Below are 17,460 nucleotides of genomic sequence, written 5' to 3'. Positions count from 1 at the left end.
AAGGGACAGGCAGTATGGTGGCAGGGATATTACAAGAGCCATTTTCCCAGTGCCATTCTGTGTTCCCAGAATTTTGGGTCCAGGAAACGTGAGGACAGATATTACCCTTGGATTTATAATCACGGAGGTCATTATTACAGTAACAAGAGCATTTTCGTTGGAGTATTAGGCAAAGGGCAGTTTGAAGTGGCCACAGAGTGAATAGAATGGGAGGAAGTAGACACGTTATGTGGAAGTTCCGCTGTAAGAGGGGGGAGCAAAAGAATTTTTTTATACCACTTGAAAAGCCCATATTAGTCCATAAATGCTCAATGAATGTGTGGAATTAATAGATAGTTACCAGTGTAGATACTAATATCTAACCAATGTCTGGGTATATATTATCTACTGTTTGAACAGAAGTACTAATACTAAATTCTGTATGTTTCTGTAACTGAAGGAACCTAGGAGTAGGAGAATGTTGGGGAGAATGGAACAACTTGGAGCAATTTCCCCTCCAGTTGTTGGGCTCTATCCATGACCTCCATGATTGTTGGGCTTTCTCCCAAGAACTTTTCAATTACTTCACCACCATTTTAGTCCATCTTGTACCACAATCTGACTGCAAATATTCACATGAGTATCATTCATCACAAATTGTTCTAAGATCCAGAAAAGAATGGTGTCATCCAAATACCAGTGGTACTTTATAGTAGAAATGACCAGACCATTTACTATGTCTAATCTTGGTGACATATTCTCAAAAACAAAACAAAACAACAAAACAACAGTTAACATTTTAAGCTGGGCTTTTTTTTTCTTTGCCTTTTTGATTATACTTTCTTGTATAAATAATATTTATACAGGGTCACATTATACAGCCATTTTAATACACGATTTATATGATGATATTTTATAGTGGAATTTTTTCCCCTGCCTAAAATTTAGATTATACAACCTCAAATAATGTGTTCTACTTTCCATAAGGAGCAGATGTTACACCAATTATATTTTTTATATAATCTCGGTTGGTAATATTTATTTTTTTTTTTTTTTTTTTTTTTTTTTTATTTATTTTTTATTTTTATTAATTAATTTATTTATTAGTTTCAGGTGTACAAAACAAGGTAATACTTAGACGTTCATCATTTATATCCCTCATACTGTGAACCCCCCTCCCCCCATCCACTATCCCTCCGACCTCACACTGAACCATCACATTATATATATAAAATTATAGTTGGCATTCATTAATGTTTAGCTTCTGATGTACAATGCCATGATCAGGTATCCACAGTATCCCTGAGGTGGTCTCCCAAATAGGACGCATGTCCATCGGATACCCAACAAAATCTTTACAACATTATAGAATACCTTCCCCAAATTAATTTTCAAAAGAAAAACCCTGAGGCCATCTTGTGGTTACCAGCTGCTTCCAAATCCCTTCACCTTTCCCCTTATCCCCAACCCCCTCCCACACACCCATCTAACCACTCTCGGTTTTTTCTCTGCGTCCCCAAAACTGACTCTGATTAGTTCATTCACATAGTCTTTTCTTTAGATTCCATATATAAGTGAGATCATATGGTACTTGTCTTTCTCTTTCTGACTTATTTCACTTAACATAATGTTCTCTAGATCCATCCATGTTGCTGCAAATGATAAGATTTCTTTCTTCTTTATGGCTGCGTAATACTCCATTGTATAAATGTACCACAGCTTCTTAATCCAGTCATCTACCGATGGGCATTTTGGTTGTTTCCATATCTTGGCTATTGTGTAAAGTGCTGCAATAAACATAGGAGTGCATACAGATTTTTGAATTGGAGTTTTGGATTTCTCCGGGTAGATGCCTAGGAGTGGAATTACTGGATCATAGGGTAGTTCCATTTTCAGATTCCTGAGATACCTCCATACTGTTTTCCATAGTGGCTGCACTAATCTGCAGTCCCACCAACAGTGCACTAGCGTTCCCTTTTCTCCACATCCGCGCCAGCATTTGTTGTTTGTTGATTTATTGATAATAGCCATTTTGACTGGAGTGAGGTGGTATCTCATTGTGGTTTTTATTTGCATTTCTCTGATGGTTAGTGAGGTTGAGCATTTCTTCATATGTCTTCTTGCCTTCTGTATGTCCTTCTTAGAGAAATGTCTCCCCAAGTCCTCTGCCCATTTTTTAATTGGGTTGTTTGTTTTTTTGGAGTTGAGTTGAGTAAGTTTTTTATAGATTTGTGATATTAATCCCTTATCAGATATATCATTGGCAAATATCTTTTCCCATAGAGTAGGATCCCTTTTTGTTTTATTGATGGTTTCCTTTGCTGTGAAAAAACTTTTTAGTTTGATGTAATCCCACATGTTTATTTTTTCTCTTACTTCGCTCGCGCGAGGGGATATATCAGTGAAAATCTTACTCCGGGTAATGTCCATGAAGTTTCTTCCTATATTTTCTTCTAGATATTTTATGGTTTCAGATCTTACATTTAAGTCTTTAAGCCATTTTGAATTTGTTTTTGTATATGGTGTGAGGAGGTGGTCCAGCTTCATTTTCTTGCATGTGTCCGTCCAGGTTTCCCAACACCACTTATTGAACAGACTATCTTTACCCCATCGTACATTCTTGCTTCCATTGTCGTAGATTAGATGGGCATATAGGCATGGATTTATGTCTGGACTCTCTATTCTGTTCCATTGATCTATGTATCTATTTTTATGCCAGTACCATGTTGTTTTGATTACTGTAGCCTTGTAGTATAGTTTGAAATCAGGTATCGTTATACCTCCCACTTTGTTCTTATTTCTCAAGATTGCTGAGGCTATCCGGGGTCTTTTATGGTCCCATATAAATTTTAGGATTATATGTTCTATTTCTGTGAAAAATGTCGTTGGTAGTTTGATAGGAATTGCGTTGAATATGTATATTGCCTTAGGCAGTATGGACATTTTAATTATATTAATTCTTCCTATCCATGAACATGGAATGTGTTTCCATCTATTTATGTCTTCTTTCATTTCTTTCTTCAGTGTTGTATAATTTTCTGAGTACAGATCCTTTACATCTTTGGTTAGATTTATTCCCAGATATTTTATAGTCTTTGGAGCAATTGTAAATGGAATTGTTTTTTTAATTTCTCCTTCTGCTATTTTATCATTGGTATATACAAATGCAACTGATTTCCGAATATTAATTTTATATCCTGCTACTTTACTAAATTCATCTATCAGTTCTAATAGTTTCTTGGTGGAGTCTTTAGGGTTCTCTATATATAGTATCATATCATCTGCATATAATGATAATTTTACTTCCTCCTTACCAATTTGGATGCCTTTTATTTCTTTCTCTTGTCTGATTGCTGTGGCTAGAACTTCCAGCACTATGTTGAATAGAAGTGGAGAAAGTGGGCAACCTTGTCTTGTTCCTGATCTTAGGGGGAATGGTTTTAGCTTTTCCCCATTGAGTATGATGTTAGCTGTGGGTTTGTCATATATGGCCTTTATTATGTTAAGATATGATCCCTCTATTCCCACTTTCTTAAGGGTTTTTATCATAAAAGGTTGCTGTATTTTATCAAATGCTTTTTCTGCATCTATTGATATGATCATGTGATTTTTATTTTTCATTTTGTTAATGTGGTGTATCACATTAATTGATTTGCGGATGTTGAACCACCCCTGCATACCAGGGATGAATCCCACTTGATCATGGTGTATGATCTTTTTAATGTATTGCTGAATTCTGTTTGCTAATAATTTGTTGAGAATTTTTGCATCTATGTTCATTAGAGATATCGGCCTGTAGTTTTCTTTCTTTGTGGTGTCTTTGTCTGCTTTTGGGATCAGGGTGATAGTGGCTTCGTAAAAAGTGTTTGGGAGTCTTCCTTCCTTCTGGATTTTTTGGAAGAGCTTGAGGAGAATAGGTGATAATTCTTTTTTGAACGTTTTGAAAAATTCACCTGTAAAGCCATCTGGTCCAGGGCTTTTGTTTGTTGGGAGATTATTGATTACTGATTCAATTTCCCTGGTGGTAATCAGACTGTTCAGGCTTTCTGTTTCTTCTTGAGTTAGCTTTGGAAGGTTGTGCGCCTCTAGAAAATTGTCCATTTCTTCAAGGTTGTCAAATTTGTTGGCATATAGTTGCTCATAGTAATTTCTTACAATTTTTTGTATTTCTGTGGTGTCTGTTGTCACTTCTCCTCTTTCATTTCTGATTTTATTAATTTGGGTCCTCTCTCTCCTTTTTTTAATGAGTCTGGCTAAAGGTTTGTCAATTTTGTTTATCTTCTCTAAGAACCAACTCTTGGATTCATTGATCTTTTGTATTGTTTTTCTGGTTTCTATTTCATTTATTTCTGCTCTGATCCTTATTATCTCCTTCCTTGTGCTCCCTTTGGGTTTATTTTGCTGTTCTTTTTCCAGATCCCTTAAGTGTGAAGATAAACTGTCAATTAGTGATGTTTCTTGTTTCTTTAGGTAGGCCTGCAGTGCTATGAACTTCCCTCTTAGGACTGCTTTCGCAGCATCCCATAGATTTTGGGTCGTCGTGTTCTCATTCTCATTTGTCTCAAGATATCTTTTGATTTCTTCTTTGATCTGCTGCTTGACCCATTCATTATTTAGCAACATGTTATTCAGCCTCCATGAATTGGTGTATCTTCCTGGTTTTTTTCCCCTGTAGTTCATTTCTAATTTCATAGCACTGTGGTCAGAGAAGACAATTGGTATGATTTCAATTTTCTTAAATTTATCGATGCTTGTCTTGTGTCCTAACATATGATCTATTTTAGAAAATGTTCCATGAGCACTTGAGAAGAACGTGTATTCTGCAGCATTGGGGTGAAATGCTCTGAAAATATCAATTAAGTCCAACTGCTCCAAAGTATCATTTAAGGCTGATGTTTCCATATTGATTTTCTGTCTGGAGGACCTGTCCCTTGTTGTCAGAGGTGTGTTGAAGTCCCCTACTATGATAGTGTTGCTGTTGATCTCTGTCTTTATGTCCATCAGTACCTGTTTTATATATTTAGGTGCTCCTATGTTAGGTGCATAGATGTTTACTAGGGTTATGTCCTCTTGTCGGATTGATCCCTTTATTATTATATAGTGCCCATCTTTGTCTTTTAATATTTTTTTCATTTTAAAGTCTATTTTGTCAGATATAAGTATTGCAACTCCAGCTTTTTTTTTGCTTCCATTTGCATGAAATATGTTACTCCAACCCTTCACTTTCAGCCTGTGTGTGTCTTTTGATCTGAAATGAGTCTCTTGTATACAGCATATACAAGGGTCTTGTTTCCTTATCCACTCAGCCACCCTATGTCTCTTGATTGGAGCGTTTAATCCATTTACATTTAAAGTGATTATTGATAGGTACATAGTTATTGCCATTTTTAGATTTGTAGTAAATTGTTTTCATCTTTCTTCTATTTACAGAAGTCCTTTTAGTATTTCTTGCAATGCTGGCTTGGTTGTCATAAATTCTTTCAGTTTGTTCTTTTCTGGGAAGCTCTTTATCTCTCCATCAACTTTAAATGATAGCCTTGCTGGATAAAGCAATCTAGGTTGTAGGCCTTTGTGTTCCATCACTTTGAGTATCTCCTGCCACTCCCTCCTTGCCTTCAATGTTTCTGTAGAAAAGTCATTTGATAGTCTTATGGGAGTTCCCTTGTATGTAACCTTCTGCCTTTCTCTTGCTGCTTTCAAGATTCTCTCTTTGTCTTTAAGCTTTGCCATTTTAACTATAATGTGTCTTGGTGTGGGCCTGTTTGGGTTTATCCTGGTTGGAACTCTCTGCACTTCCTGGGCTTGTATGTTGGTTTCCTTCATCAGGTTAGGGAAGTTTTCTGACATTATTACCTCAAATATGTTCTCAATCCCTTGCTTCTTCTCTTCGCCTTCTGGTATTCCTATGATGCGCATGTTGTTGCGCTTGATGTTATCCCAGAGGTCTCTTAACCCATCTTCATTGTTTTTTATTCTTTTTTCTTTCTGTTGTTCAGTTTGAGTGATCTCTGCTAACTTGTCTTCTAAGTCGCTGATTCGATCCTCTGCTTCATCTAACCTGCTGGTCATTCCTTCAAGTGAGTTCTTAATTTCGGTAATTGTGTTTTTTAGTTCTAGCTGGTTGTTCGTTAAGATTTCTACATCCTTTTTTAGCTCTAACTGGTTGTTCTTTATGATTTCTATATCCTTCTTTATGTCTTCTCTAAGCTCCTTAAACATTCTTATCATCAGTGTTCTGAACTCTGTCTCTGACATGTTGGTTACCTCTGCTTCATTTGGTTCCAGTTGTGGAGGTTTCTTCTGTTCTTTTATTTGGGACATGTTTCTTTGTCTCCCCATTCTGACTGACTCTCTGTGTTTGCTTTGATGTATTAGGAAGATCCCCTAGAGCTCTTAGTTCTTGCTGGGTTATCTTATGTAGTATGTGTCTTTTATATTTGACTTGGACTACTTCGTTCTTCTCTGCATGTGCTCCACAGGAGGCTCGTGTGTTTAGTATATCGTCCTGTTCAAGAAGAACTTTGATTGCTTTTTGCTTGTGAGTAGGTGGGCTTAACTCCTAGGCCGTCTAGTTGTGAAACTTGGCTCTGCTCACCACAGGGTGTTCTGCTGGGTGAGGGTTGGCCACTTAAATGAGGTTTGGCCTCTATGGGCTCTTGTGCCTTCAGAGAATTCCCTCTGGGTGTGTGACTTGTAGGTCAAACTCGGTAGTACTCTGGTTTGGTCCAGAGTTGGCTTCTGGAAAATGTTGAATCTTGTGCCTCTTAAGCTGGGCCCTGGTAGGGCAGTTTCAGCACAAATCAAGTTACCAAGTACAACAACAACAACAACAAAGAAAACAAATCAAGTACATTCACAAATAAAATACAACCGACAATCCCCCCTCAACATAGGCAAAGATATCAAAGCAATAATGACAGAACAAAGCAAATCACTACAAGCAAAAAAAAAAAAAAAAAAAAAAAAAAAAAAAACAAAAAAAAAGGAAGTACCAAGCAAAGCAAAACAGAAAGCAGAACCAGTCTTGGCTTAAGCCCACCAGGTAATCTCCAGGTTGTCCTCTGCTGTGCCAAAGAGTTCCCTGCCTATTGCGCAGGCAGCGCTGGTCACCTGGTGCCCAGAGTGAATTTGGGAGTGTAGATTTAAATGCGAGGGGCTGAGGGGTCTGGATGACAGTTTTCAGAGAGACCATGCAGTTTCTGTCCTTTCCTGCACAAATGCACGCTGAGAGTAGCTCCACCAGCCCTGTGGTCAGTATTCCTGAGTCTTAGGGCCCTCCTTCCATGGGTGACTTGTAGGTCAAACCCGGTAGTACTCTGGTTTGGTCCAGAGTTGGCTTCTGGATATGTTGAATCTTGTGCCTCTTAATCTGGGCCCTGGTAGGGCAGTTTCAGCACAAATAAAGTTACCAAGTACAACAACAACAACAACAACAACAAGGAAAACAAATCAAGTACATTCGCATGTAAAATACAACCGACAATCCCCACTCAACATAGGCAAAGATATCAAAGAAATAAAGACAGAACAAAGCAAATCACAACAAGCAAGGAAAAGAAAAAAAAAAGAAGAGAAAGAAAGAAAAAAAAGAAAAAGAAAAGAAAGGAAAAAAGAGAAGAACAAAGCAAAACAACACAAAACAAAACAAAAGAAAAGCAAAAAAACAAAAAAGCAAAACAAAACAAACAAACAAACAAACAAACAAAAAAAAAATCACCAAGCAAAGCAAAACAGAAAGCAGCACCAGTCTTGGCTTAAGCCCACCAGGTAATCTCCGGGTTGTCCTATGCTGTGCCAAAGAGTTCCCTGCCTAGTGCACAGGCAGCGCTAGTCACCTGGTGCCCAGAGTGAATTTGGGAGTGTAGATTTAAATGCGAGGGGCTGAGGGATCTGGATGACAGTTTTCAGAGAGACCATGCAGTTTCTGTTCTTTCCTGCACAAATGCACACTGAGAGTAGCTCCACCAGCCCTGTGGTCAGTATTCCTGAGTCTTAGGGCCCTCCTTCCATGGGTGACTTGTAGGTCAAACCCGGTAGTACTCTGGTTTGGTCCAGAGTTGGCTTCTGGATATGTTGAATCTTGTGCCTCTTAAGCTGGGCCCTGGTAGGGCAGTTTCAGCACAAATAAAGTTAGCAAGTACAACAACAACAACAACAACAAAGAAAACAAATCAAGTACATTCACAAATAAAATACAACCGACAATCCCCACTCTACATAGGCAAAGATATCAAAGAAATAAAGACAGAACAAAGCAAATCACAACAAGCAGAAAAAAGAAAAAAAAAAGAAGAGAAAGAAAGAAAAAAAAATAAAATAAAATAAAAAAATAAAAAATAAAAAATAAAAATAAAAAAATAAATAAAAATAAAGACCACCAAGCAAAGCAAAACAGAAAGCAGCACCAGTCTTGGCTTAAGCCCACCAGGTGATCTCCAGGTTGTCCTCCGCTGTGCCAAAGAGTTCCCTGCCTAGTGCGCAGGCATCGCTAGTCACCTGGTGCCCAGAGTGAATTTGGGAGTGTAGATTTAAATGCGAGGGGCTGAGGGGTCTGGATGACAGTTTTCAGAGAGACCATGCAGTTTCTGTCCTTTCCTGCACAAATGCACGCTGAGAGTAGCTCCAACAGCCCTGTGCCCAGTACTCCTGAGTCTTAGGGCCCTCCTTCCAAGGATGAGTGGGAGGGGGCGGGCGGGAGATCTCTAAGCTGCTGAAAGCCGGGAGCTGCGACTGCCGCTTACTGCTGAACTCAGGGATTGCTTCCGCGGTTGCCCTTGCCCCGCCGCAGGCCAGCCAGAAAGGGTGGGGCCTGGGGATGGAGGGGTCTCCTCCCTCCCAGGCCAGCCACTCACACTCCTCCCGCAGGCCTGAAAAGGTGGTGGCTGGGGGTGTGGGAGTCTCCTCTCTCCTCGTCCAGCGAAAATCCCCTCCTCCCAGCCTCTTCCGATGGTCAGAGCCGGCTGCCAATCTTCCCAGCACCTGAGCGCAGACGCCCCTCTGTAATCTGACACTGTTTCTCAGTTAGGGGTAGTTTGAGTCTCTGGGAGCCGCGCAGCAACGCTGCACGGCCTGTGCTCCGCTTCCAGGAGTCTGCGTTCCATAGTCCCGGCGCCCTCGGTTGGTAATATTTAAATGAGTGCAAATATTACAGCAAAAGAAACCATCGACAAAATAAAGAGGCAACCGACTGAATGGGAGAAGATTTTTGCAAACAGTTCCTCCGATAAGGGTCTAATATCCAAAATATACAAGGAACTCATGAAATTCAACAACAAAAAAACAAACAACCCAATTGAAAAATGGGCAGAGGACCTGAAGAGACATTTCTCCAAAGAGGACTTACAAATGGCAAATAGACATATGAAAAAATGCTCAACATCACTCAACATCACTAATCATCAGAGAAATGCAAATAAAAACCACCTCACCCCAGTCAGAATGGCTATCATCAACAAGACAAATAGCAAGAAGTGTTGGAGAGGCTGTGGAGAAAAAGGTACCCTGATACACTGTTGGTGGGAATGCAGACTGGTGCAGCCGCTATGAAAGGCAGTGTGGAGGTTCCTCAAAAAATTACGAATAGAATTACCATATGACCCAGCAATCCCTCTCCTGGGTATCTACCCAAAGAATTTGAAATCATTTATACATAAAGACACATGTGAGAAGGGGGAAAAATGGCGGCATGAGGTGAGCCTCTGTAAAGCTCCCCTGGAATTTACAATGAATCGGACAACAATAACTCCACAAAGGACGTAAAGACACGTGTGCTCCAATGTTCATTGCAGCTTTGTTTACGGGGGCCAAGACATGGAAACAACCAAAATGTCCTTCGGTAGATGAATGGATAAAGAATTTGTAGTATTTATACACAATGGAATATTATTCAGTAGTAAGAAAAGATGATATAGGAATATTTGTGACAACATGGATGGATCTTGAGAGTATAATGCTAAGCGAAATAAGTCAGACAGAAAAAGCAGAGAACCCTATGATTTCACTGATATGTGGTATATAAACCAAAAACAAGACAAACAAATGAGAAACAAAAACTCATAGACACAGACAATAGTTTAGTGGTTACCAGAGGGTAAGGGGGGTCGGGGGGAGGGAGATGAGGGTAAGGGGGATCAAATATATGGTGATGGAAGGAGAACTGACTCTGGGTGGTGAACACACAATGGGATTTATAGATGATGTAATACAGAATTGTACACCTGAAATTATGTAATTTCATTAACAATTGTCATCCCAATAAATAATTTTTTTTAAAAATGAGTGCAAATATAAAGGAAATATAATTACATCAAAAGTCAGCAACCATTTACTGAGAATTATTTTAGGAAACCATTTAGGAAACATTTATTGTATTTTATGAAACCAGTTAGGAAATAAGATGAGTATTTATGCAACTGGAATACATTGCAGTTTCTAGCTTGTTTTAGAAAGGGTATATGTTTATATAGAGTAAAATGTGTTGACACTTTTTTTTCCTGTCATATCGTTTTTATTTATATAAAAATAAAGAGGTAAAATAATTACACAGAAGTTTATGGCCCACATTCCTTTTCACTCTACCATTCTATTAGTTATGGAAAGGAATCATCATTTTAAAATGATTTATAAAGCTCATCTTAGGTTTCTCACAACAAAGCAATGCTTATGTTTCAAGCAATACTATACAAATCACAGACAATAAATGTACTTAGTGTATAAAACTATACTTAGCATATCTCTACTTGTCTTATTAATGATTGATGTAACATGTATTTTTTATTTACTTAAAAACATATTTTGCAAATCAGGAGAAGCAAGGGAGAAAGTAAAGAATAAAGGGAGTGTAAGTATCATACAAATTATTGTGTTAAATTATATCCCTCTCCACACCAAACATAAAATGTTGTGTATACTTCAGGCAAACTAGACATTGTACTTTAAAATTTGATTGGCCCGGTTTATTATGGAATCTCCAATGCTTCATATAGTCTTATTTACATAATGGTCACCATTACGATTTAGGTTCTTAAGTGTTTTTTTAAGGAGATGTGTGCTGTGATAGCATGTATGAGGATATGTTCTCATCTGAATATAATTTGCATTAATTATAATTTTCATGAAACTTTAACTTCTTTATTTCAGTTGATTGTAGTTTTTGTGTTGATCATGCTACCAAATCTGGTTTGTAATTTTGATATTTCTTTTTGTACTAATTTACGCCTCTTTTACTTACGTACCCCAAACTATTATTTCTTGAATGAGAATGTATGCTTTTGTCATGTCTTCATATTCAAACAAAACTACTAAAGAAGCAGTAATTATAATAACAAGCTAATTATAGGTATTAATATTGTGAAGAAAATGTGAGGATATTGTGAATTGTTAAATTAGGAAGTGCTGCTGACAAACTTGTTCCAGCTCATGATTTCTCACCTTCATGTCTGGGAAACATAAACCCAGGCTTTCAGCAGCAAGCATCAAAACTAGTACAAGACTAAATTAAAAAATAAACACTTAAATTGTTTCCTAAGGAGGAAAGTCTGCACAATGTGAAAACATGTGCTGAATTCCTTTTGGAACCAAGAGGGAGAGAAACAAATTATTTGCAAACTGCAGCAGCAGACCCCAATGTCTGGGATGGGACCTAAGCCAGAGGCGGGCCCTCAATCAGGAGTAGACCCTAAGCCAGGGGCGGGGCCTAAGCCAGGGGCGGGGCCTAGGACAGACACAGGGATCTAGGTAAATCATCAGTGTGTACAGGCAATGTGGTGCTACTTAAATCTGTGCATGCCCATAAAATTAAACAGGAGAAATATTTTGAATATAATATGAAAGATAAATTTGTATTTCCATGTTGAATCCTTTACTTTTCCAGTGAACTGGATTATTTATTCATTCCTATACACTGATTACATTTCCTTGTCCCTGGGCTACTACTGCTGTCCTTGTAAATCATTGTCCCCAACCTCCATATAATCACAAAAGTCTATTCATTTTAAAGTTCAGAGCTACTGCATTTTACTATAGAAAGACTTCCCTGCTGCCTTAAAGTAATTCTCCCTTGCGCATAACCCCCAGAATAACTTAGTTGTACTTTGCTACTGGCCCATTACTTTCAATCGTATAGTATTTGTTATTTATGTATGAGAAAACCTATAGCATATAGATTAAAAGTGTGGGCTTTTAATTCAAATCACAGCTCTGACCCTTAGCTGTGACACTTTAGGTAATTTAATTAATCTTTCTGTTCCTCGGTTTCCTCCTCAGTAAAATGGGAAAATAATCTTACCTTCCTAGTAGAGTTCTGAGTATTAAACCAGTTAGTTATATCAAAGAGCATGTCACTGTCACCTTTGCGTCTCTGCACCCCCACCAACTCTCTGTCCTGTGTATAATTAGGTTCTCAGACTAGTGAAACAACTGGGAACATACTGATTGCTAGAAATTAGACAGACAATTTTAAATATTTAAAAATTTTGATAGTTCTATAATTTCCTAATGGGACTTAAGAAGCAAATGACATATAATTTTTACAAATAAAATCCAGAGAATGAGTCAAATTGCTATTATCTAAAATATATGGACTTAGCAATTTTCAACTGAAATTGCTTCTTTTTCAGTTTGAATGCTAATATTACTTTCTCTTTTTAAAATAAGCCTGCATATTTGAAATTGCTTTTAAAAAATCATTTCTTTATAGGAAACTAGTGAAATCGTGGTATCCTTGGAAAAGCAAGAAAGCAGTTGTGCCTATTTTTTTTCTGTAACTCAACCATCTGCACAAATTCAGCTGCAAAGATCAAAACCTATTTGTGCTTTAATATATAGTCTAAATGTTTTTGGTGTCATGTATTTTACTTTTGTGAAATGATGCATCTTTGTTTTTCATTTAGGGCCTGAAGGGGCTATCTTTGAACATTCAGTGGAGACACCCCTCGTAAGAGCCGACCCATTTCAGGAACTGAGGTAAAAATTTTGTTCAAAAATAAACACACCGTCTTATAGAAGATACCTGGATAGGTGCTGGAATAATATTTTAGCAGTTATTACTAAATTGCCTCTTATTCTGTTAGTTGTCTTTATTCTCATGACTTGCTGCTGATAACTAGTCTTTACTTACTAAAATTCCAAGGAGGTAAAAAGTCCTGATTCTCCACTCTTATTTTCTCTGCACTCCAGGACTCTACTCGCCTTGCTGCCTGCTTCATTCAGTTCAGGTCCTATAGCCTATTCCTGCCTCCAGTTTTTTCCTCTCTTATCTGTCCGTCACACCAAAATCAGAGAGACTGCGAAATGCACTAAATATTTAAAGTGTTTCATTGATTCTGCCTCAGCCACAAGAAAGTCGAAAGCACCCCCCTGGAAGCTCACAGCCCTCCTGGAACAGGGCCTACGCTGGCTCTCCAGCCTTGAGCTCTGGCAGCACCTGCTGCCTGACCTACCCTCCCAGACTTGAGTGGCTGCCATCCTCTCGCACTCCATCCTTTTACACAGGTTGTCCCATCTGACTGGAGTGCCCCTTCTTCCCTTGGAGACCACATGAATATCTGCTTATCCCTCATGTTTTAGTTCCCTTGCCGTGGGCTTAAGATTCATGTATTTCATAAATCTGTCATTTTCCCCCGAAAAGTATTAGCATAAGTTTTCTGAAATGGTTCACAATTTTTAACACTAAATACTGACGTGTTCATGTTATATTACCCATCTCAATTACATTTGCAAACAAGGCCAAACCTTTGCACCTTCTTAGTAAAAGAGCATGGTGCCTGTCTAGGCTTGACATTTGCAAAAGGCATACATTACATTTTTTAAAATAAGTGCACTGTTAGTAGAGAAAAGAGCAGTACAAACCCAAATGCATGATAAATTCATATTTGCAAAACTATTGGAAACCATATATATATATATATATATATATATATATATATATATATATATATATATATACCATATACCTTAACTGTGGTAAAATACACATAACATGAAAGTTACCCTCTTAACCACTTTTTAGTATAAGTACATTCATATTGCTGGGAAACCATCACCACCATCCATCTCCAGAACTCTCTTCATCTTGCAGAACTGAAACTCTGTCCCCATTAAACAAGTGCTTATTCTCCTCCCCCAGCTCCTGGCAACCACCATTTTACTTCCTGTCTCTATGAATTTGACTATACTGACTATATTAATCAAAAGATAATGGGAGTTCAATTCATCTTACCCCTGTAGAGAACATTTGTAACATAAAAATAAATTGTGAGAGGCAGCCTGATGGCTCAGTTGGTTAGCGTGCGTGCTCTCAACAAGTTTGCCGGTTCAATTCCCGCATGGGATGGTGGGCTGTGCCCCACCCCACACACACACAACTAAATATTGAAAATGGTGACTGGGCTTGGAGCTGAGCTGCGCCCTCCACAACTGAATTGAAGGACAACGACTTGGAGCTGACGGGCCCTAAAGAAGCACACTGTTCCCCGATATAAATAAATAAATTAAATAAATAAATAAATAAATAGTGACTATAACTAAATTATAACAATTTCATTAATCTTGATAAAGGAGCATAAGATCAATATTACATAACTATTATAGTTAGGGAAGAACAACATTTTACTTTCTCAGGATAGAAAAATGATTCAACATCTTTAAAAAATAATCTCATTGAAACCATTTTAAAATTATAAAATAATATAAATGGTAGAAATGTAAAACCACTTCTTTTTAAAAGATTTTTTGGTGGGGGGAAGGGGTACAGGACTTTATTGGGGAACAGTTTGTACTTCCAGGACTTTTTTCCAAGTCAAGTTGTTGTCCCTTCAATCTTAGTTATGGAGGGTGCCATTCAGCTTCAAGTTTTTGTCCTTTCAGTCTTAGTTGTGGGCGCAGCTCAGCTCCAGGTGCAGTTGCCATTGCTATTTGCAGGGGGCACAGCCCACCATCCCTTGTGGGTGTCGAACCAGCAACCTTGTGGTTGAGAGGATGCGCTCCAACCAACTGAGTCATCAGGGAGCTCAGCAGCAGCTCAGCTCAAGGTGCCGTGTTCAGTCTTAGTTGCAGGGGGCGCTGCCTACCATCCCTTGCAGGACTCGAGGAATTGAACTGGCAACCTTGTGGTTGAGAGCCCACTGGCCCATGTGGGAATCAAACCGGCAGCCTTCGGAGTTAGGAGCATGGAGCTCTAACTGCCTGAGCCACCGGGCCGGCCCTCAAACCACTTTTTAAAGTAATGTCACTGTTTTAAAATATATAGATCTCAAAATTAAATAATTCATCTTATGGTGTCCTGTTAGGACATAAATCCGCTTATACAGCAGCGGATGTCTTACTAAAAAAAGACATGGTGGAAGACAAATGGGTAAAGAATTGAACAGCCATAGGGAAGAATTAGCAACCCCTACACATTCACCCCTAAAACTCTAAGTAGTAGAGCAAAGTGATTTTAAAACAGGTGTGAATAAAATGTTCAAAGAGGAAATAAACTTGAATGTAAAGGTAAGGCAGAGACACGATAGTATGAAAATGGCAGATTTGGAAATAACAAAATAGAAATTCTAGAAATGAGAGATGAAATAATTAAAATAAAATTGGTGGCAGCCAGAACTTGGTTTGTCATACTATTTATTCTTCAACAAGAGGAGTCAGGATGCCTCAGAGAAATGGTTCCTCCTAGGACTGGAGCAGGAACTGTAGAAGGTAAATTTCGAGCATCTTATAGTACTACTAAATAAGTGCTAAAAAATAAAAAAATGATCGTGTGTCCAAAGGACCTGGGAGCCAACTGAATGAGCTCCTAGTGGCTAAAGCTGGACAATGTAAGCAAAAAAATAAAAATAAAAATTGATGTAATGTTGAATTATAGCCCATGGTGGGTATCAAATCTCCACAATTTTTAGTTCCAATCAGATACAGTTGAACAAGTGATGAGTTTTATATCAAAATTACATTTATAATATGGCAGAAATTACATCTTTTGCAAATACTGAAATGTATGATAAAACATTTAGATGTTAACTTAAAAATGGGTACATAGTTTTTCAAAATTCTTTCAGGACAGCCATGAAGAACAAGCTTTAGAACCGGTGGGTTTCAGGTATGAACATATTCAACTTTACCAAACGTGGGCAATGTGTATCTCAAAGTGTTGGCACTAATTTCTAATTCCATGAGCATTATGTAAGAGTTTGTCTTTCCTCACATTTTCACCAAGACTTGATGATTTTTCAGTCACTGTTAGACTTGATGATTTTGTTTTTCATTCTGATGAGTGTTATATTGTGTTGTTTTACTTTTCATTTCCCTGATGATTAGTGTAGGTAAGCATCTTTCATATTTTAATTTTGTTATTAAGGTTGCTTCTGTGAATTGATTTGTAATCTCCTTTGTTCCTTTAATTACTTTTTAGAATGAAAAATGAATTTGTAGGGGTTAAAATACTCTATATATTCTGAATATTAATCTTTTTCCTATCATGTTTCTATTAATTTTAATGCTTATATACTCAAATTTATTAATCATTTCTTTTATTACATTTTAAATAATGGATTTTAAGCCATTATTTAAAAGACTTTCCTTACAGAAAGAGGAAATTGTCAGCTGCGTTTCTTGTATGGCTGTATTTTTTACACTTAGATCCCTGATCCATTCAGAATTTATTCTTGTATGAGGTAGAAGAGATGAGGCAGAGGTCTAATTTAACTTTTCCAACTGGTCAACCAGAGATGCCAGCAATTAGATTATTTATTAAAAACTCTACCTTCTGAAATACAGTTTGAAATACAGCCTTAATCATGTATTAAATTTCTCTATGCTCGTAGGTCTATTTCTGTACTTTCTACCCTATTGCACTGGTCTGTCCATTCAGGTGGCAGTACCAACCTTGTTAACTAAATAGGCTTTAGAAAAGATTTTAGTGTCTGGTAAGACTAGATACACACACACACACCCTCTTAGCTCATGTCTTTCAACATTCTATGCCTATTCTTGCTTATTTTTCTATATGAACTTGAGTGTTAACTTGCCTAGTTCAAGAAAAGCTTATTCTTTTATTAGGATTATGTTAAATTTATAAATTAACTTAGGGAACACTGACATCTTTACAGTGTTAGTCGTTTACCAAAGAACATGGAACGTCTTTCCATTTGTTAAAGTCTATTTTTGTACCTTTCAGGAGTATTTAAAAGTTTTCTTTATATGTTTTTTTTTTCATATTCCTTATTAAGTTCATCCCTCATTTTCTATGTTCTGGAATAATTTGTAGATAATTGGGACGCTCTGGTCTCTAAAGGTTTGGTAGAATTCTCCCTGGAACCATATGGGCCTGATGAATTTTTTAAAGATACGTAGTTCCTTGATAGTTAATTACTTCCCTTATGGAAATTTGTCTATTTAAACTTTTTGCCTTTAATAAGAGTCAATTTTGATCAACTATATTTCCCCAGGAAATTACTCATTGAATTTTGGTTTTCAGTTATATTTGTATAGTGG

At 37.5% G+C, this 17,460-nt stretch overlaps 1 protein-coding gene across 3 annotated transcripts in view; it reads left to right on the top strand.

Annotated features, from left to right (window-relative positions):
• The window catches only part of SGCG (sarcoglycan gamma), a 101,391-nt gene that overhangs the window by 67,496 nt on the left and 16,435 nt on the right, over positions 1-17,460 (top strand). For all 3 annotated transcript variants that reach the window (XM_081047191.1, XM_081047192.1, XM_081047193.1), the window contains one exon: positions 12,870-12,942. In XM_081047191.1, the coding sequence (XP_080903317.1) occupies positions 12,870-12,942 (73 nt within the window). The remainder of the gene's footprint in view (positions 1-12,869; positions 12,943-17,460) is intronic.

The sequence above is a fragment of the Rhinolophus hipposideros genome (assembly GCF_964194185.1).
Source record: "Rhinolophus hipposideros genome assembly, chromosome: 4".
Lineage (NCBI taxonomy): Eukaryota > Metazoa > Chordata > Mammalia > Chiroptera > Rhinolophidae > Rhinolophus > Rhinolophus hipposideros.
The sequence above is the reverse complement of the archived record's forward strand: the minus strand, read 5'-3'. Positions and strand labels throughout refer to the sequence as shown.